Genomic DNA, 22,722 nt, shown 5'->3' with positions numbered 1-22,722 from the left:
GCAATTGAGATTCCGTAGGACTTAATCGTCTCTTTCATAAGGCGTTTAAAATCCAACAACAACAAAAACAGCAACAATAATAAAACAAAACAAACAACAACAACAACAACAACGAATCCGAAGAGAACAAAATTACTGGCCACAAAAAGGATTGATTAACTGAAGTCGAAGTCTTGCAGGCCGCATTTCATACACATTTTATTATAAATTACGATCATTTTCAAAGAATACAAATTTGAAATTTACAAAAAGCCGTTTTAGACCGATGAAAAATGTATTGATGGTCTGGTTAAACAAATAAAAGGAAAATCACAAACAAACAAACGTCGGAATCATCTTTGGATACCTAAACTAAAAAATATAACTTTTTAAATAACAATAAAGCAAAATTAATGAGGAGAACTTATACAAAAAAGAATAATGAATGAATTTGACAAAACCATTGGGTGCTTCGAAAAAATATACACATTTACAAATGTAAGTATAGTGCAAGTTAACAGTCAGCATAATGCACGATACATTAATACTATTTACATAAAGCGGTTCCAGAACTTGTTGTTGGTGCCTTAATTTTAACTAAATTAATTTTCAAACCTGATCCCTGTTTTAGTAGTATACATTATGCTTATTCATTGTCAAGTATTTGAAGTTTGCTGTGAAGGATGATTCGGTAATGCAATTATAACAGTCTCATGACATGTACTCAGTCAGGCACTTGGCTCACAATCGAGTTATGAGCCAAGTTACATTGTCTTATTAGAGCTTTAGTCTGGTGACCAGTGCATGATCGGGTATTACGTCTTTGGAACAGTTTCCTTTGGGTTAGTAATAATGTGCGTTTGTTGAGCTCAACAAACGATGATATGGATGTATACTACAGGCATGGCATTATCCCCTTTGCAATGATGCCCAATTAATCACCAGTTTATGCGTGCGTTCGATTAGCTTCCCTGGGTCGACCCCGCGGTACTCATTCGGGTGGGCCCCTGACCGCGAAGAGTGTTATGTCACACTAGCCCTCTCGTGGTGACGACATGCACCTCGGGCCTGCCCCAAGTGACCCGTTCCACGAGCAGGGCACTGTAGCCCGGGTGAGCCCCTGGAATGACGTCGAAGCTATTTGAACGTACCGGGGGCAGACCGGGGTCCGCCATGGGAAGCTAATCGAACGCACCCTATGTATCGGTCTATGACGTAACACTCTTCGCTGTCCAGTGATTGTGTTGACTTTTCGTCATGACCTTGGTTGTCTATTTAGGCTTTCTAAATTCCTAACCATACAAGTCAATGGGCACATAAACTAGGCACATTTTATAGAATAGGATACTCATGAACAGTATTGTATACCACCAATACTATTATGGCTGTAGTGAGATACAATGAAGTCACCATTACTTTATATAGCATGTACAGTTGTGGTAACTACGGCAGTGGTTATAGCTTTCACATACTCGACTTCCATTTTATCCACATCTGCTTTTCCGCTAAAACATCGAATCTTGACTAGTCCTTTTCATAAAACAATATATACACCGACTCAAGAACAAGAAGCGACGAATGATTCTTTATAATATACAATATCATAAATTACAAATGTTCACATTCTGCGGTCCTTTCCCAATACTTTTCTCATACAACGTTGTAAGAATACTGCTTTACGGTTTATATGCAGCCTCTCGGCCAAAGTCATTGTCTTTTTCCTGTGTTCATTTTATCCAATGTGAAATCTTTCGAAAGAGAAAAAATCAAACACTCGTTCACCAAACAAACCGCTTCCCTATCATGACAGTAGATCCTGGTCAACTGTAAGGGCGCCCTCTTTTGAAATATACGTGTTTGGGATGACTTTTCACCCTCAGTTTCTTATACTTGAAACAAGTATTCATAGTCTCACCGGGTCTCTTCGGCGTACAAAATCTCACGAAGAGTCTGCGTCATTAACTTGATAAGTACTTCGGGGAGGGATCTGCATCGTTTCCACGGCAACATTACACAGTTCACTTAATAACTGTCTTATTGAGGCAGACTCTATCAAGAATCAGCATACCTTCTTCGTTGTAACCCTGGCACTCCTATAGGCCAGCGTTTGCTTTCCAAAACTGCTGACATAAACATCGAAGACGTACGTGGTACCCGGTGTTAGCCCGGTAACCGTTTCCGTGAGTACATCCCTCTCTGTATCAGGTCCACTAACAGGTCGGCAAATCACCTTTTCAGTTCTCTTTCTCATGTCTGGTTCGTGGCACTGCGTATTTCCCTCACGATTACTCTTCTTAGATCGCTTCTTCTGCCTATCTTCGCGTTTGTACAGGCAGTACTGCGATACCTCTTTCGTGCTAAGCCAAGCCAGAGTGATGGAATCACACTGTCGCAGATTTTCAAAGACTTTTATCCGTTTGTCAACAGGCAATTGGGGAAACGGGTATTTGTTTGGTCTCGTCGTGGCGAAGATTCTGAAGTGCGTAGACCCTCTGCGCAAACTCTTCACTTTGACCTGTATGTCGCCCGTTACTTCACGTACGCGGAAATCTTTCAGATCTCGGATGTTAGAACTTCTTATTTTGGTTCCATCTCGCCACAACTCAGCCGTGATGGATTCAGTGCAGGGTTGGACGGTGACCAGGACGTCCTTGACCGTCTCACCGACACTAAAGTTGAATGTTTTAACAGGAGACGACCGACGAACTGACGATGTCCGTAGGTTACCATCCTTGAGGGCAATGTACTTTCTTGTGGCTGGCCCTGGTCTTGTAATGATGGAGGTCCCTGTATAAGCAATACTCCTGTTATTGGTCTCGTCTACCGCGAAAAGGTCAAAGTAATAGCGCTGAGCCGGTTCCAAGTTGGTGAATGTGTGCAGTGTCTTCTTTCCTACACATTCCACAATGATATCATCTTCCTCCCCATTGTCTCTATCCCGACCTCCTTTATCTCGTTTACGATCTCGGCGATATTCATCTCTCTTGGTTTTCTCGTTCTCGAAGCCAAATCCTGTATTGGGAGGACGAGCTGGAGGAGCATCCCCATACAAACATGATTGCACACTGCACCATGTATGGTAATTACGCCTTGGATTGAGTGCAACACAATACACGATGGGCTCTCGATAGATCACGTCAGAGGGGCTTGGTTTCCAAGCTAATGACACCTTATTCTTCCTAAATGAAGTGATGTCAAGCCGTGGGTCGGTGGGCAACTCTGGGTACAAGTGGTCTGAATCCGGGGTCGTGGTGGCATAGATTTGCACACTCGTGCTCTTCTCTAAACTGTGGATCTCCAGGGTGTAAATTCCAGCTGGAGAGTTGTAGGTGACGTATGTGCTGACGTCATACCCAGTGTAGGTCTTCACCACAGTACCAACCTTTGCGTTTGGATGTCGGCGAGGGCGCTGTTCACTCAATTGATCGTCACCTGTAGAAAAAAAAACACGTTCAATTAATGAACCATTGATGTAATAAGAGATCACATTGTTATAATGTTCGTATTTGCACACCGATCGTGCTAACCTGTTACGCAGTAATAGGCAAGAATAAGACTGGGAGTATAAGAACAAGAACGACGGCAACAGCAAGTAATGAGAACGAAGTAAAACCCACACAAATTAACATGGGGAATATCGATAGCACAGAGATAATGAACGAAAACGACTACAAACGACAACAAGAACATACAAAAGATGGGGAAGTAGAGGATGAAACTGAACAGTTGATGAGAAGACCAACATTACTTCAAGTTGTTGTTTTCTTTAGGACAAAGGGGTGGTTGGCTCTTAAATAAAGGCACTGGACACCTTTGGTTATTGTCAAAGACCAGTATTCTCACTTGCTGTATCCCAATAAACATACAAAAATAAAATGACAAAAAGAGCTTCAGGTCTGAAGTCTTTTAACATATCGGGTAGGAAATGTACCTCTTTCTCAAAAACTACTTTACTTCAGAGGGAGCCGCTTCTCACAATTATTTTGTTTTGTTTTGTTTTATATCAACAGCCCTCCATTGCTCGTTACCAAGTTATTTTTGTATGATAACAAATATTTTTAAGTAATTACCAATAGTGTCCAGTGCCTTTAAATTGACATGTATTGATCTCGCTTAAAATTTTCTGTATAAAAGTCAAACAGTGGGTTTCCCTCGTAATTTATTACTCGATACTTGAAATAAAAAGTTTCATCTTGTTGAGGTTATCTCTCTGCTGCCGCTTCCCATTGTATTGTAATGCTATGATTACAAATAAGACGGCAAGAAGACACACTGGTATGTTTATCCAGAGGTTAAATGTTTGAATCCCTCTGTAGTAATGTTTCGTTTAAATTGTATTGATTTAAGTGTCGAAATTTACGTTTAAACCCTCTTGAGTGAGTTGTGGTGGGAGGGGGCGGAGATGGGTAACGTTAATTTGAAAGTTGCCTCTCTGCTTAAAGGCAGAAGACACTATTGGTAATTATCAAAGACTAGCCTTCACAGCTGGTGTATCTCAACATAAGCATAAAATAACAAACCTGTGAAAATTTGAGCTCAATCGGTCATCAAACTAGCGAGATAATAATGAAAGAAAAAACACCCTTGTCACACGAAGTTGTGTGCGTTTAGAGGTTGATTTCGAGACCTCAAGTTCTAAATCTGAGGTCTCGAAATCAAATTGCCGGAAAATTATGTCTTTCTCTAAAACTATACATCAAGTAAGGTTTTATGTCAATAATTATTTTGAGTAATTACCAATTGTGTCCACTGCCTTTAATTATATGCGGGTTTTTTTTCGTTTTCATTTTAATGTATACTGTTTTGTAATTCAGCAAGTAGGCTGCAATGAGCAGTTTTTTTTAATAAACCATAATAATAATAATAATTTACACAAAAAAGTGAGTTAAATCAAAACCTTAGACAGTTTACAGCAAAACTTGACATGAATTTGATTAGAGTAATCTACATACTTGATCCGCTTCCATCTTCAGGTAAATCCATGAGAGACAAAGTCCACTGCAGTTCAGCTGCACAAGGTGTGACTGTTATCGCTACAGGGGCGCTGTCTTCTTCTACTAGGAAGTAAAAACTGTTGCAAGAACAAATCACATCACAACATCAATATCAGAGTCTTAACCCGGTGTTCGTACCTTTGGTATTACTCAAAAAAATAACGATCAAACAAAACACACTTGGTAAGAAACAATGTAGCTGTATAATGTGGTTTCTGTTGATAATGTCACCGTGGTCAAGTGGCTAGATTGCATGACTTGCAATCACAAGGTTGTGGGTTCAAATCCCCCATGATAACCACTGATATCACAATGACTAGAATAAATATTGTCGTCTATAGCATGGAGGAATAAATTGGTTACTGAATCAAAATTTCTTGATTTGTGTAATTTATAGTCATAGACGTTAAACCAATGTTTGTATGAGAGAGATTGGTTGTTGCCAGCTTGGTGTTTATAACCCTTTTTGGGAGTTTACCGAGTTCCCTTGATGTGTGAAGATCATTCACACGAACAACAAACAAACAAACAAACAAACAAACAAACAAACAAACAAACTTTTGAATAACATTCCCTACAAAGGAATGTGGTTTTACTTTTAGAGAGTGAGGGATTCAAAACAAATTTGAATTTGAGAACCATTTCTGTATGAAACGTTTCTCAGATTGTGTATTCCAAGTATGGATTGTTCGCCCTAGGCGAGGACATAACCGCTTGAGACTTTCGGCAATAAATATCTTTAATAAAATAAAATCACATGTTACTTTTAATTTATATATAAAGTAACAGAACATTTAAAAAGCAAACAAAACATATCAAATAAAATTGACCTCTTTCTAAAATATATGTGTTCTTCAGAGGGGGGCGTTTCTCACAATAAATACTATCAACAGCTCTCCATTACTTATTCGTTACCAAATCAGTTTTGATGTTGACAATTATTTTCAGTAATTACCAATATTGTCTAGTGCCTTTAAGCGCTTACAAGTTAATTGTATATAGAAAAATATTGGAACATGTCCAATATTTTAATATCTGATATAACTGTTTCAGATGTAGGGGAAGTGTTCGTATTATGACAAAAACCAAACAGAGTCAGAACACACGCTTATTAATGAACAAATACAGAAAGAACAGTTTGAAGACGAATTATGACTGTATCCGAGACTTGTTATGGTAGCTGTCCATTTCACCAGATACAATTAAGTTCATGAGAATTGATATGATCACAATCTTCTTGAAATCAAACCTTCCTTTTTACGGAAACTAAAGTAGCTTGGTTATAAGTGAATGCACCTAACCACACCAACTAAACGGTCCTTAATTTCTATAATAAATTAATTACCAACCCAACCCATCCGAATCCAAATGCATGTTTCTGTAAATTCTGTTGGATTACTGGATCAGACATGAATAAAATGATTACAAGCAGATCCCTGGTGTTAAAGCTTGATGTTTCTCTTTGCAGGTTTCAGGCTTTCTGGCAGGACGCCATGATTGATCATCAACTTCACGCCCAAGCGGTAAACAGTTTATTTGCACAGTGCCATTTTCCCATGGTTTGGCATTGCTTTCAAGTTCACCGTACCGACGATGTTAAGAGCAGTGGACACCATTAGTAATTGTCAAAGACCAGTATTCTCAATTAGTGTATCTCAACATGTGCATAAAATAACAAACCTGTGAAAGTTTGAACTCAATTGGTCGTCGAAGTTACGAGCTTAACGGCAGAATAAACACCCTTTTCGCACAAGTTGTGTGCTTTTAGATGCAATGAGTCCGAGACCTCAGCGAGGTATATTTTAGTGAAAAACTAATTCTTTCTCAAAAACTACGATACTTCAGAGGGAGCCTTTTCTCACAATGTTGTATACTATCAACAGTTTGCCATTGCACGTTGCCAAGTAAACTTTCATGCTAACAATTATTTTGAGTAGTTACCAACAGTGTCCAGGGCCTTTAAACCAATTCTACAATGTCTGAGCATAGGACTATAAGGTCTTGTCCTTGCTCAATGGTCTGTCTGGCGGTCTGGGTGATCAAGTTGGATTGGAAATCCAAGTTAGCTTGCCAACGATTTTGTGTATGCAACAACAACAAAACAATTTCATAGGTGCGTCCCAACATTAAAGGTGTTGAATGAAGAACACAAAACAAACCGCAAAAAGCTGATCAACTTTTTCCCACGTTGATCATGGAACAACCGTGGAGGAAGGAACATCCCTCTGTGGCTGCACCATGGCTATATACATCGTACTGTTTAACCTGGCTTCAGGCTTCCGGGAATCCGGTCAATTTGACGATCAAAACAAACGGATTTCACACCTTTATTTCCCACGGGAACGCGAGAAAACTTTCACCCGCACTAATAAACGTGCGATCTTAACACGTTGTGTTAACGTTGTTTAGGTGTTTAACAAGATGGTTTTAGGAACTGACGAATAAGCAAATTATAGTAATTATTCAATCACAACATCCTTAGCAGGACTTGTACCAGTCACTGTAAGTAGGTCGAGAGACAAACGGATATGTGGAGATCAACGTATCTTTGATCATGCTCTGATTGAATATTATTGAGGTGTTAAAAACACTAATCATTGCACCTACACCTCTTCATTTTAAAGGCAGTGGACACTATTTGTAATTGTCAAAGACTAGTCTTCATAGTTGGTGTATCTCAACATATGCATAAAATAACTAACATGTGAAAATTTGAGCTCAATCGGTCATCGAAGTTGCGAGATAATAATGAAAGAAAAAAACACCCTTGTCACACGAAGTTGTGTGCGTTTGGATGGTTGATTTCGAGACCTCAAGTTCTAGACTTGAGGTCTCGAAATCAAAATTCTCGAAAACTGTGGCACTTCAGACGGAGCCGTTTCTCACATTGTTTTATACCATCAACCTCTTCCCATTACTCGTCACCAAGAAAGGTTTTATGCTTTTATGCCTTTAAATCATTCTTAGTTGGTGCCAAGTTTGAACAGACTTAGCAGTGAGACCGAGTCTATTACACACACTGTGCAGACACGGCAAGGGTAGCGGTTGCTGATGGGGGTCACATCACCCAGGACCGGGTAACACTAAGGGTCAAGGCGAGGTTAGAGATAATATTTTCATTGGTCCCATGGGGGGATTTCTGCATTTTTCGAATGTCAAAGAATAAGCTGCCCGATTTAAAATATTTGTTTTACCTGTAGCTCCAGTGAAAGCACTATTTGTATAGGGTGGGGATTTGACTGAAAGGTCAGCTTGCTAAAACCATAGAGTATGATGTTAAAACAAAGAAGAAATGATGACCCATTGTAGACCCAGAAAACAGAAAACACAAAAAGGGGTTGAGAGCAAATTTGCAAATCTTGAAAGGGAAGTCAACTCATGTATTAATCAAACGCGGTTCAGAAATCGTGTGCGATAGCTTACACAAGTTGCAAACTTACTGAACGCTGACACAAAAAGACCACTGCTTTAAAACAGACGCCATTACAAACATACTTACAATTTACGTGAGTCTTGAAAAACGTAGTCTTTTGTCTCAGCTCCATCTGGAAGCAGCTTCGTGTCCGCAACTGACTCTGGGTTTGACATTTGATGGATGAATAATTCCTCGTCGCGAGATGGAAATGGTTGGCTCATTGCCAGCCTGGAGAAGGCGACCAGCAGTAAAATGAACACCATACTCAGCGAATGCATGACTGTGAAGGGTCCAAGGCGGTTATCCGTCGTTGTATACATGCTCATGTCCAGACCTATGGCCAAAAAGGAAAAGAAAATATGAAAATGAGTCAACTACCACCATACATAAAAATGCATCAAAATTCCACCTCAACTCAAAAACGTGCAACGAGATGTAACAATAATGACATTTGCCAGAATGTCAGATACTTAAACACTTCAACCGCATAAATAGTTTCCCTTTTTGCTGGTACGGAAAATCTGAAATCGCCTAATAGTAATATAGCTTAAGGTGCAGTTTAATGGTGTTTTCTAAGCATGTCTGGAACCCAGTGTCAGTTTCTAATAACGTAATGATTGTGGTAAATGGTAGCCAGATTAGTCTCCTTGACATTCACGTTGCATTAACACGTAGATTGGAAACACGAGCCTGATAATACAGATAGTGAGATGTAAGATGCCCATTATACTTGATTACTAGCAAGCATAACAGGATACGTATTGTCATGTTACTCTGGGAGCTTTTACAATAATTTCAAAGGAACAGATAATCTTAGCCCGATTGAATTCTCTAACAATCAAAATACATCATACATACACACGCCAAATCGCGTAATTTTTCGATTCAACGACAGCAAGTACGCCATGTTCTATAGTATTCATTACTTTTGAAGCAAAGAAATAAGACAATTTCGTTTGTCCCCAATATTAAATGAACAATTAATAATAATAATAATAATAATAATAATAATAATAATAATAATAATAATAATAATAATAATAATAATAATAATAATAATAATAATAATAATAATAATAATAATAATAGACCGTTTTTATATAGCGCTTTTCACGCCAGAGGGGTGTCTCAAAGCGCTTCCGACATTATTACCACTGGTCACTGGGCCTTAAATCATTCCTCACACCATCTCAGCTCCCTGGGGAGTATACAGCCTGTGCGCAATATATGCGCTACTCGGCTAAACCAGAACCATCTCTGCCCTCAGAGTTCGGTGCTCTTATCCACTCGGCCACGACACTTCCATGACAACAATTACAACAATTTAATGGGTTAAATATTGATAACCAGGCCCTTATTCGCTAACCGTGTACCTAAAAAAAATATACACTTTGGAATGGCTGCCGAATAAAAAATATATGATTCTGGGGGAGAGGGTCTAGATGTACGGATAGCTTATGGATTCAACTTTAATATGACACCAACAAGTCTTAAAACAATTCATGCTTGTGTGAGCACCGCTCCCTGAAGAATAAGTAGCCGACATCTTGGAGTGAATTTGTAAGCTCCAAAGTAATTGGAAGGCTAATTACTGCGCAACCTTATTTTCATATACCCTTTACAAAAGTGAGCAGTGCTCACCCAATCATAAACTATTTTCGGACTTTTTGGTGTCATGAGCCCATAATATATCCGAATTTCGAGCTATCCATACATATAAACTTCTTCCCCCAGCTATTCGGCAGTCATTTCAAAAGTGTATAGGTTTTTTGAGACACCTTGTAAAGGCGCTTTTCAAGCCAATCCCCTCGAAGCAAGTGGTTAATATTATTGCCCCGTGTTCGTTGTACACTATACGCATATTCCATCTCAACTCCTTAGGAGTATGCACCACCGGCAGTTAAAATTACCCTTATAAGAGAAGGACACACTGAATTTCACATAAACAATCTCCAACTTCGTAAATACACATTCACTCCCAGGTGAAGAGAACCAATTACAGATGAGTTCCTCAAAAGCACAGTGTAACGACCGGGATGTGAACCAGCCCTCATATGACTCTCTCTAACACCACATCTTGAATCTGACTCGCTGACCGCGATATGCATTCAACTTTTACAACACTGCTTCAGAAAACTAACATCTTCTTCAACATTTATGTTATTAATGGAAAAAAAAAAGCTTACACAAATATCATACCAAATTTGTATTAGTATACAAGTAGTTATTCGTATACTTATGTGTCTTATGATAGTGTAATGGAGAAAGGAATTCTATATGCAAACCTGGTGAATGGCAAGATTTCAGAAAGGGTTGGCTAGCTCACTTGGTAGAGCGCCGCGGTAACGTTAATCCCGTAGTTCGTTGGTTGAAGTCCCGCTCCAGTAAATGTATCTTTGTTCAAACCCAATCTTTATCAGTCAGGTTCCCTTGTAGTTTAGTACTTTGGATTTTTGTCAGAAAGTGATACTTCTGATAGGCTTGATTTACCTAATAACCAAAACTATAACGTTAATAAGTGTGTGACCTTAACACATCAACACTTCATTCATAAATTTTTCTCGGACTATTTTCCCGGTGATTTATTAACACAACATTGATGCTTCATTAACTGAAACGCTGAACCCGGCTTTTGTATTACGAATATTCGATTACCAGTGAGATGTGAACTAATTACTTGGTATACTAAGTCAGATATTATCTTCAACATATTGGGTACACAACGTATTTATAGGTATTGTACAACTAACTGTAACATTTTTCCTCGATTCATGAGCAGCTACAATCACGATGGGATTCTTACATGTTTAGAGTTCACAATGATGCTTCTTCATGTCTAATTGTCCAAACTCACATTAAGTGTTATCCTTGATAATGACATACCTGGCATATTCGCGATTGAACATTTTGAGGAGGCTGCTAACCAATATCAAGCTTTTCCACAGCAATTAAGTAATCTTACAATCACCAATTCATCCCTGGCAATTCACAACTAACACAATGAGCCACATTTCCTTGTACTTGCCTATTATGTACAATCTCCTCCAATCATCTTTAGAATTAACACACTGACACGTAAAGCGCAATCGGGTTTTCAAGCATAGAACTTGATTTTTTAGAAATATACAATTATTCAGTTTCAACTTACTTTTTGAAGAACGTTTTATTTCCACGGCTGACACTGTCTAGACTGCTGGAGCAGTTATTGCTTTATGACACAAGGTACTATGGGATCATCCAACCTAGACTCAGGGAGGCCAAAAGTGCTCTGTGAGACTTCTTTACGGACGTGACTCAATGGTTTATTGCACAAGTTAGTTAGCAACTGGCTTGGTGTGCGTTGCGTTGGCCTCGGTGACCAGTGATGATGAAGAGCAACCTACAATGATGCTCTACAGCATCAGTAGCAGTTGACGTACACGTTGGATTTACACAGCTGATAATCCCGGTCAAATTTTCTTTATGATAAAGATGATGGTTAAAACCAACAAGTATGCGGCTGGATAAGTTCTTGATGGAAGCTTCTCGCACCCCCGAATGACATGCCCTGGTGTAAGCCGATGGCTATTTACACTGGTCTCTCGCTAGTTGAGGCTGGATGACACGTTGCTGGTTGTATGGGCACGCAGGTTCTTAACTCAACTCAACTTCCGGAGATCAAACCAGCACGGTATCCCGTCCCGGAACATCCGGGCGAGTCTCAACGACGACTACAAAGCTGGCAAGCAGGAGAAACTCAAAAGTTTTCTTTACGATGAAATAGTTAAATCTGGTTGTACGGAGGGCATCAGGCACTGGAGCGGATGCCCGGAGTAGACACGCCGGCTACGGGACGCATGGTAGGCGAGAAGTCCGCTAAACGTCGTCCGCTAAACGAAGAGTTCTAACTAGAACTGACGTCTCCTGCTGGTTGCCCATGTGTGCAGTTGGCAGCAACACAGCTAGACATCTATATGACTGAAGTTCGTCAAATACTACGACACACGCTAAAACACATTGTAGGAAATAAAAATACAATGACCTAAAAATGTTGACAGGAGTAAGGCTTTAATATGCCCCAAGACTGTACTATAAGATACATTATAGCAGATGAGGCTATGCGATCATTCTAAATCAACGTAAATAAAGAGAACAATTATTTCATTTAGACGTATCATCCGTTACTAAAATCAAGTTCATCTATTTCAATTTCATATCGTCCACCGAAGCGTGATTGAATGCTTGAATCATGCGGGAAGACAAGGATCCTGAGCAGGTCGGGTCTTACCGTCAGTAAGTCGCCTGGAACTAGGAGCCTCCCCGCGGACAAACACCGGCAGCGATGGGTGACCGACGCCCACAACCAGCCGGTGTGGCTCGCACCAGAACTTTCTGGCAGTCTTCATGTTTAACCTCGAGCACGCGAATATTGGTTAGTCTAATAGGTCTATGACACCTGAAGACAACATGTTCATTATTTCGCAATGGCAAATTGAAACAGATAGGCCTATAATAAAGGTCAAATCAAATTACTTCCCTTTTCTTTAGCAAAAACCTCATGAGAAACTATTAATCAGCATGTAATTAAGGACTTTTTAAAAGTCTATTTGTTTTGATCATGTTGTGATGCTGATTGGTTTCTTCCAAGTATACAATCATTCTCTAATCGATTTTGGTCACTATAAAACCACTAGTTTTACAGAAACAAAAATACATCAATCAATACCATTTGAATGTGTACCAAGGCATTCCTATGGAATTCTCTAATATATAATTTCGGATTTTTTCAAAGACAATCCCAGTAGTTTATTTGAACAGGCCTCAGCCGTTGCCGAGTTGATAGAGTTTTTTTTTTTTTTTATACATTAGACGCATTGGGTAATATGATAGCAAACCGTCGCAGCGTCGTTATTAAAACCACTTGTAATTTACAATTGCCCACTTTATTGGGCACTATAAAAAAGGTCTTGAAGTTCTAGAGTTACAGAGTGTCCTTCCTTTCCTTAATATTTCCAATAACTTTAGAGAATAAATTTCCACTCCCTGGAGTGGAAACGAGAAGATGAAGACAAATGATGATTTAAGCTTCCCTACTGAATAGCACGGTCTCTCGAATAAGCCAGACACACATTCCGCTCGTTATTGCTTCGTCTGAGAAAGAAAATTGATGGTAATATTTTTGGCGGTGGGGAAAATTATAAAGTCTTGATCAGTTGATCATGTTGAATGACTTAATGTTTCAAGTAAGTTCTCGTTGAAAGAAGTAAGAAAGTCAAGTTGAGCTGTTAGTGATGTAACTTAGTTGGAAAGCTCCAGTGTATGGTCATCCAATATGCGTAGTTACAATCTGAACTGTACAAAATGCCACAATGCCAACTACACAAAGAGATATATTCCCGCAGTACGGTTAATAAAAAACTAGTCTCATGCACCAACCATTATGTACAAGTTTTTAGATTGACTCAATCCAATAGGTTTTTTTCTTTTCAAATTTGGGCTGAACAAAGAAAAATACTAAAGCGGGATTAGAAGCAACTGAGATATCTATAGCTCTGTGTTGGCGGTTTTTTTTTTTTTTTTTCGTTTTTTTAATTTAAACTTAAAAAAAAAAAAATTGTAAGGTGATTACATTGTATGGTAGTTAAAAGTGATATAATGCATAAACATGATCGTTGAGAGAACTGTTATTATTTTATGTCAAGTTATACTTGTTGTTATTTACATAATGTAACCCTACCGAGGGTTATGGGATTTGTCCCTGCATCAAAATACATAGTACACTACATTACACTAAACACAGTATTAATGGAGTACAATACAATACAATACATTTTATTATTTCAAACTTCCATGATGGAAATACGGTTTAACTATAAGGTTTTGAGCTTGCAGGAGCCCCCCCCCCCCCCCCCCTTAGGGTGTTTCCAATAAAAAAAAATTTAAAACGTCTTCGGAAAAGAATACCGACTTACAAATGTAAAGCACATGGAAACAACAATTGGTTACTGAAATTAATGAAGTTACGATAGGGTATAGCTATTAGCTGTCAGTGATTAATTGATGCTGGTTAGTTACGGGCTGGATATTGTGCAATGCTAAAGTGCGTGGTTATCTTCTGTGGTGTTGGCTGTATTTGATGACGTAGTAACAGCTGTGACGTCGATATGTCCATGCAATGGCCCATTTCCTCGACCCCACTCCTAGGCTACACGCTGTATACAGCGCGCAAATTACAATGGCCTCTGATTGAACCCCTCTATTGAAACCGTGCATTTCCTTATGCCCGTCCTGGACACATTACTGGCATCCATCCGTACGTCGAATGTCAGAGAACACGTAGGAGCATACATTGTAGGCCTAAATGTACTAGCTTAATGGATTCGGGTACTTTTTAAAGACGACCACCGATTTACATTAAAACAACACGGTTTGAAGATAATGGAGTATAAAGCTTCCCTTCAAATATTATTACTTACTTGAGTGCTGTAGCTTTTGAGAAATTAGCAAAACAAGTCACAAAATAGTTTTCGTCTCAAATGATAAATATTTTAGCATAACGTATTAAATTGATAACCAGTTATGATATTGTAGTTATGATATTACCATAACTGGTTAATACATTTTTACATGCTAAAACTGAGACGCAAATTATTTTCGTGACATAGTATTAACAATCTCTCAAACTACAGCGCATCAGTAGGTAATAATTTAATGGCAGCGTTTACTATCATTATCGTCAAACTTTAAATCTGTGGACATTGTGTTTTGTGTACATAGACCCTTTAATGTATGCGTACTGCTATTTCACAGACTACCACGAGTATAGTTCAACTCCATCAAACTTTATCTAAATTAAAGATTCTCTAGTCATCACTTCAAGAAAGTCTGATGAATTCACAAGAATATGTAATTCAAACTGTGCTCGGTTGATAACAACCAATATCATGTTCGTTTGCTCACAGTTTGTATCCTTGTTCCTTTTTGGACACCAAGATTCTACCTTATTGGTTGGAACCAGAGGTCTGACCCAGATCCTAGTGTTTGATGATACGCTGCATTTTCTGTGTCATTACAACTCCTTCCTCCATGTAACAACTAACCAAAAGATATCGTAACTAACCACTAGTTACCCACTAATCATTAAAGTTATCAGCACTTATCACTAGTTACCCCTTAAACATTAGTTTAATATCCCACTAATCACTAGTTATCCCACCCATCATTAGTTAGCACAACTAATTACAAGTTATCCACTAGTTATTATAGTTATCCCACTAATCACCATTACCCCTTAAACATTAGTTATCCCACTAATCACTAGTTATTCCACCAATCACTAGTTATCACAACTAATCGCTAGTTATCACAACAAATCACTCGTTATTATGTTTTACTACTCGTTGCTTCTAGAGGAGCACACGTGTAATGGATTAACACCCTGCAAGGAATGGCACTTAATAGACACCCCTTACTCACCATGTGCTCGCACGCGCCGTTTGATATACCCTTCAGTAAGAGAAAGTATATTAAATTGTGTAACATCTATTCAGGGGATAGATGTGGAGGGTGTGAGCTTTCAGAGCCTCTGTGATCATACCATAAAGACGGTTCCTCTATTAGACAAGCTTAAAGGCAGTGGACACTATTGGTAATTACTCAAAATAATTATTATCATAAAACCTTTCTTGATTACGTGTAATGGGGAGAGGTTGATAGTGTAAAACATTGTGAGAAACGGCTCCCTCTGAAGTGAAGTATAGTTTTCCAGCAAGAAGTAGATTTCCACAAATTTGATTTCGAGACCTCAGATTTGGAATTTGAGGTATCGAAATCAAGCATCTAAATGCACACAACTTCGCGTGACAAGGGCGTTTTTTTCTTTCATTATTATCTCGCAACTTCGACGACCAATTGAGTTCAAATGTTCACAGGTTTGTTATTTCATGCATAGGTTGAGATACACAAAGTGAGAAGACTGGTCTTTGACAATTACCAATAGTGCCAACATAACAATCCAGTGGAAATGATATGGGCTAAGTTTGTCATCGAAGTTGCAAGAAAACAATGACAGAAGTGAAAACACCCGCGAAACACCCGCGTTGCATAGAATTGTGTGCTTTCATATAAAGGGTGCACTGCGGAAGCCTTTCTCGTTTTCATATTATTTTTGGGGTGGAAAAATAACCCCAAAAAACATGTGGGACTGCACGTCAACAGCCACATCTATTGCGATTTGTGCAGTAAAAATATCAAGGTCAAGATCAAAAACTATATTACTTCACAGGGTCGTTTCTACATCTCTCCGGTGATCCTTTCCAAGTTTTACGGGAGTAATTACACAAAGTACACACTGCCTCAACATTCTCACTGCAAACAACAGTGCACAGATCAATTTAAACATTTTACCCGTAAGTAATCGTAGATGGTACAGAACAAAACAAAATGTGTTCATGCAGACTAAAAAGTTATTTTATGAGTTATAAAATAGGTTTGACACTAAATGACCGAATTCCCTGTTGTATATTTCCAGAGCCCACCATTAACCTGAAAGTAACCCCCGGTCGGCGTTTGGCGATACATCAGTGATTTACTCGGTGTAAAAGCACATGTGTTGCCAGCTAATCAGCTTTGCGACAGGTGTGCGTGAATAGTAGTAGGTTGCAGCTGGTGGTGATCTGGTTAAGCTCAAGTAAAATACTGTACTGAAGGCTGGTACCAGGGACTAAGCACGCATACCACCTTATACAACCTATACAAGTGTCTGGTAACAAAACACAATGGACATCTAAAACTGGAAATATCAATTAAAAGCTGATTATCTAAATGGTAGGACGTTGACGGCCAAACGACTATCATGTTTATTAGGCTTCCTTGTGTTTCTATTATACGTTGCAAATTGCAGTCCTTTCTTTAATTTTAACAAACAAACGAAAGGGGACGAAAAGGGTGAGAAAGAAAGAGGAAGTTTCGAATCTCAGTCTTGCATATTACTAAGTATAATTCGTAATAACTATACCGCTTCATCAGATCATAGAACATGGACTTGCTCAAAGTATGGAACCGTTCAATGACATTGCTAGGTACATGTTCGTAGTGTGGACATGCTTTGCCATTTATGTATGGCCTATTCAAATGGATATTCAAATGCAAGCGATAGTATATCCGTTTGTTTCAGTTATTATTGTTGTGGAATATGAGCTTTGGCCTTGACGGGTTCAAATTGTTGAGTAGTCTCTGTTCAAGAAGTAAAGTTGACACAAGAACATCTGCATATATCTTTGTTTCAATATGGATAGGGGGCCTATAGATGTTAATGGAGATAACGGGTGATGATAAAAACCATAGCCGGAACTCACCTGTGTCTGCGCACAATGACTATGCACAAGTTTCCAATGACGTCATCGGTTTTCATGTTTTTCAAGGTATAAATTAAAACTCGAAAAGAGCTTTTATGTATAGACGACCGCCAAAAGCTGACGGTTTTTTTTGACAGAATGTTATCGATTTGAACTCCTATTTATACACTAACTTGATCAAGCCTCCCTTCAGAACTGCAGCACCATTTAACTAGATTGACTAGTGAGCTTCGTTGTTTTTGACAGACATGATTATTATTCATAGCGATATTTTCGTCCGTCATTTTTTCAGCTATCAACACATATTTGGAGCTAGGTGGAAACCTAAAAGAAAGCCTAGAAAGCCGTTGAAGAATAATTGGAGCCGGGTCAAGAATCACGTTTGTATGTATTCAGAACAGATCATCATTAAACAACATGTAAGGTGCTAGTGTACTGCACTGCAATGTAATACATGCATGTCAAAATAAAAATAAACATTTAAAACAAATTCAAACTTGATGTTAAATTTGCATCGGTGATAAAGAATATTAATTTTGTTTTTTACCCATACACCGATGTGTGTAAGTACTGTATACTCAGCACTTTCCCGAGTCCTGTGAAAAAAAATCACATGCATGTTACTCGGGTGGGATTCGAACCCACGACCCTTGCAATTCTAGAGCAGTGTCTTACCAACTAGACTACCGAAGTTACCCGGTAGCTAGAGGCAGTTCGAATCCTATGTTTTGGCAGCGGGTACCGCAACGATATAATAGATGTTAAATTTGCATCGGAGATAAAGAACATTAATTTTGTTTGTTAACCAAAATTAAAATTTTAACTTATCGTCCGACACGTAACAAACAAAGTACGGTAAACCTAAATTACTGTATGTATTACATATGAACACACATTAACAACTTCTAGTAGGCTATAAACTCAGAGTTTTAAGAAATTAGAACAAATCTCCCTGATGGTGAACTTGTTTATAAGGCCTTAAGAACCTAAACACCCAAGCTTATTGAAAGAATACCGCTAAACTATAGGGTGCAATAAGCTGGCCTATTATTTAAGCTCTTAAAACCTTATCAATTAAAACCGTAAGTGAAATATATTTATAAATGTATTTATTTATATCGACTGAACTCTGGAAAGTACGTCATGTATTGAATATATCTTGTTGTTCTTGTCTTAAACATAATGCATGCATCCACTGAAGGCCGTATGTGACGTCATACTGACTGAGACGTGACTAAGTAATAGAATCATTGACATAGATGAGAACCAGCGAAATACACGTCTTTTATGTTGATACAGATCAGGATTGGAAATCGAATCGATTCTGCTGAAAGGTTAATGTGTGAGCTTGTATTGTATGCGTTAATGTAACATTAAAAAAATTAATTGTATTAAAGGCCTATAAATATAACTGTATAGGCTAGACGCCCACCTCTCTAATGTTCACGACCTTTCCTCGAGTCACATCAATCTTGTTTTCTCCAATTCTTTTCGATTATTTCCCCTACTCCCTGATTATTGTAAACCTATACCTGAAGACAAACACAGTCAGATCTTTGTTTAATGTTGAGCATCTGAGATTGTTAATGATGCATCCAATATATCCTAAAGGACACAAGAAAGCCTTTCATAACAAACTACATATATATTTTTTTTTACAAAGAGAGTTGTGATCATCTATTCCCCCAGCCATTGCATTGCATTCCACGATAAGAGATATACTTGTAGGGATATGTTTTGCTTGTTTCAAACTTGGTGCAACCTTGGTCCAACAATCCAACGATGAGTGCAATAAGTATGATGAGAATTGTAACAGCGCTAAATCGCTATCAGATATTATTATCACTCTGTACATTTATAAAAACACACTTTTCCAGCGTGGTATCAGATACCCAGCTTCGTCTGCGTCAAAGACAAATCACGTCATTAATCACATTAAAGGGCCAACACAACCACACTTTGCACTGCTGTGTCACAGTCAAGCATCAACTTTCTGACACATCGTCAAACTTGATACGTCATCCATTTTGATAGGTACTGCCTGGTTGTATTTTAAATATATATAAATATATAAATATTTACACAAAAATAAAAGTACTAAAAACGGAACCACGTGTTGGCTTAAAAAGATAACACGCCCATCCATAGGCAGTTAATGTAAGAGGAGCAACCATTCCTTTAAGATTCGCTTAAGCATTTATGAATATTCAACGGTTCCGTGTAGGCAATATTGTTTATTGTGTTAACACTTTTTAAAAGGGAATGGTGTCTATATAAACAACACGGTGGTGGGCTTCCCACGTCCATCATGTGATTGATATGGTCTCAGACGTGGCCAGAAAAGAGGTGTACTTTCAGATTTATCGAATGGAGAATAATGTCAACTGGACGGCGTGAGAAGATTCATCAGAACCTACCAGAGCTCACAATTCAAGCCCAAATAAAATGTGGTAATAACGAATCAAATAAAACAAGCCTTTATTGAATAATTTAAAATATAAATAGGGTAAAATTTAGTATATTGCTCTTATAGTTGGTTTGTTTCCTTAGTTTTCTCCACAAAGCGTACCTTTAACTAAATAAACAATGTTACCTTGACAAATGTTTTTAAACATAAAAATGATATAAAATGTGTCAAATGTTGCCTTCAGTGTATATTAAAGGCAGTGGATACTATTGGTAATTACTCAAAATAATTATCGACATCAAACCTCAATTGGTAACAAGTAATGGGGAAAAGGGTACACCCCTATGTTCTGACACCCCTATGTTCCGACACCCCTATGTTCCGACACCCCTATGTTCCGACACCCCTATGTTCCGACACCCCTATATTCCGACACCCCTATGTTCCGACAACTCAGCCTATATTCCGACACCCCTATGTTCCGACAACCCTATGTTCCGACACCCCTATGTTCCGACACCCCTATGTTCCGACACCCCTATATTCCGACACCCCTATGTTCCGACACCCCTATGTTCCGACAACTCAGCCTATATTCCGACACCCCTATGTTCCGACACCCCTATGTTCCAACACCCCTATGTTCCGACACCCCTATGTTCCGACACCCCTATATTCCGACACCCCTATGTTCCGACACCCCTATGTTCCGACACCCCTATGTTCCGACACCCCTATATTCCGACACCCCTATGTTCCGACACCCCTATGTTCCGACACCCCTATGTTCCTACACCCCTATGTTCCGACAACTCAGCCTATATTCCGACATCCCTATGTTCCGACACCCCTATATTCCGACACCCCTATATTCCGACACCCCTATGTTCCGACAACTGAACCTATATTCCGACACCCCTATGTTCTGACACCCCTATATTCCGACACCCCTATGTTCCGACACCCCTATGTTCCGACAAGTTATATTCGCACATTGTTACTCTGTTGACCAATAACACAAACACAAGTTGTATTACATGTTGCCCGGCGAATTTCGGCCGGTAATAAGTTTGAACAATCATCAGTTGAATTTTGTTAATTGTTTGTTTAAAGTGATTGAATCAAAATTAAGATAATTGAATCACACATGAATTTGGTGCTTTTGTTTTGTGGTTATAAACATGAGTTGTGGCTCCCCGAGTAAGCCCACAAGAAAATGCTCGGTACTTTACAATTTCCTTTGTTAGATGCGAGCCTTCATAATTTATAAAAATTACAACTCTCCCCTGCGTTTTTAGCGCCGATGTGTAATTTCTTTCATTTGCCCCCCCCCCAATTTTTTATTTATTTATAATAATACAAGTAATAATAATACGTTAACAATTAATAATAACAAATAATCAAGTCTACCCCCCCCCCCCCCCCCCATTTACTCAGCACTTCTTACTAAACCAAAGTTGCAGAATAACACTTTTCATATAAATTATACTCGCACCGTTTTTCTTGAAAAATTGCTAACACAAAATGTTGGTGCAGGTTGTCGGAACATATGGGTGTCGGAACATAGGGGTGTTTTGGTTGTCGGAATAAATGGGTGTCGGAACATAGGGGTGTCGGAATATAGGGGTGTCGGAACATAGGGGTGTCGGATTATAGGTTGAGTTGTCGGAACATAGGAGTTGTCGGAACATAGGGGTTTCGGAACATAGGGGTGTCGGAACATAGGGGTGTCGGAACATAGAGCAGTCACCGGGGAGAAGTTGATAATATAAAACATTGTGAGAAAAGGCTCCCTCTGAAGTGACACAGTTTTCGAGAAAGAAGTAGTTTTCCACGAATTTGATTTCGAGACCTCAAGTTTAGAATTTGAGGTCTCGAAATCAAAAATCTAAAAGCACACAACTTCGTGTGACAAGGGTGTTCTTTTCTTTCATAGTTATCTCGCAACTCCGACGACCAATCGAGCTCAAATTTTCACAGGTTTGTTATTTTATGCATATGTTGATATATACACCAAGTTAGAAGACTGGTCTTTGACAATTACCAATAGTGTCCACTGTCTTTAATGAACCTTCTTTGAGAAGCAGTACACACCACATTAACCAAACTCAACTTGTTTGGTTGTTTTGTCGATATAGATGAGATGGATAGAGGTATTCAATAGAGATATTAGAGGCAGTAATTATTGTGATTACGACCGGTAAGTGGCTGGACGTGATCTGCTCGTTACAAACCCCATCACGATATTATTGTGATTAAAGACCTCTCTGATTGGACACGACAACCCGGAAGTATCTCCAGATTAGCCAACTGGAAACTCTCTTATAAAAATCAAATCGTTGAACCGAGAGGTTTGAGAGGTCAGCCAAACCAGTAGGGTATTAAACCATGCTCAGCATCCATCAACAACCTGTTTTGTTATCTTAAAAACTAATTAAATCTGTCATCCACAACATTATTCCATAATCCCGGATTCTACTTTATTATATAAAGATAACTTCAAGTTAAGAATTAGCTGCGCTTAGTCTAGACAAAAAAGTCAATTCCTAAATGAATTTGAGTAATTCTCGGCCTTCATGATATCCTGTACCC

The 22,722-nt window shown here is 38.7% G+C and overlaps 1 protein-coding gene across 3 annotated transcripts in view; it reads right to left on the bottom strand.

Moving 5' to 3' along the window:
- Window positions 1-1,852: 1,852 nt before the first annotated feature.
- Window positions 1,853-22,722, bottom strand: part of LOC117303749 (protein NDNF-like) — a 43,255-nt gene continuing 22,385 nt past the window's right edge. For 2 of the 3 annotated variants that reach the window (XM_033788072.1, XM_033788071.1), the window contains 3 exons: window positions 8,473-8,722; window positions 4,932-5,050; window positions 1,853-3,411 (listed from right to left, as the gene is read on the bottom strand). In XM_033788072.1, coding sequence (XP_033643963.1) covers window positions 2,039-3,411; window positions 4,932-5,050; window positions 8,473-8,714 — 1,734 coding nt within the window. In that variant the 5' untranslated portion in view covers window positions 8,715-8,722 and the 3' untranslated portion in view covers window positions 1,853-2,038. Of the gene's footprint in view, window positions 3,412-4,931; window positions 5,051-8,472; window positions 8,723-11,536; window positions 12,131-22,722 lie in introns of those variants that run through there. The other variant, XM_033788073.1, reaches the window with a different exon arrangement.

Source organism: Asterias rubens, chromosome 20, assembly GCF_902459465.1.
Source record: "Asterias rubens chromosome 20, eAstRub1.3, whole genome shotgun sequence".
Classification (NCBI taxonomy): domain Eukaryota; kingdom Metazoa; phylum Echinodermata; class Asteroidea; order Forcipulatida; family Asteriidae; genus Asterias; species Asterias rubens.
The sequence above is the reverse complement of the archived record's forward strand: the minus strand, read 5'-3'. Positions and strand labels throughout refer to the sequence as shown.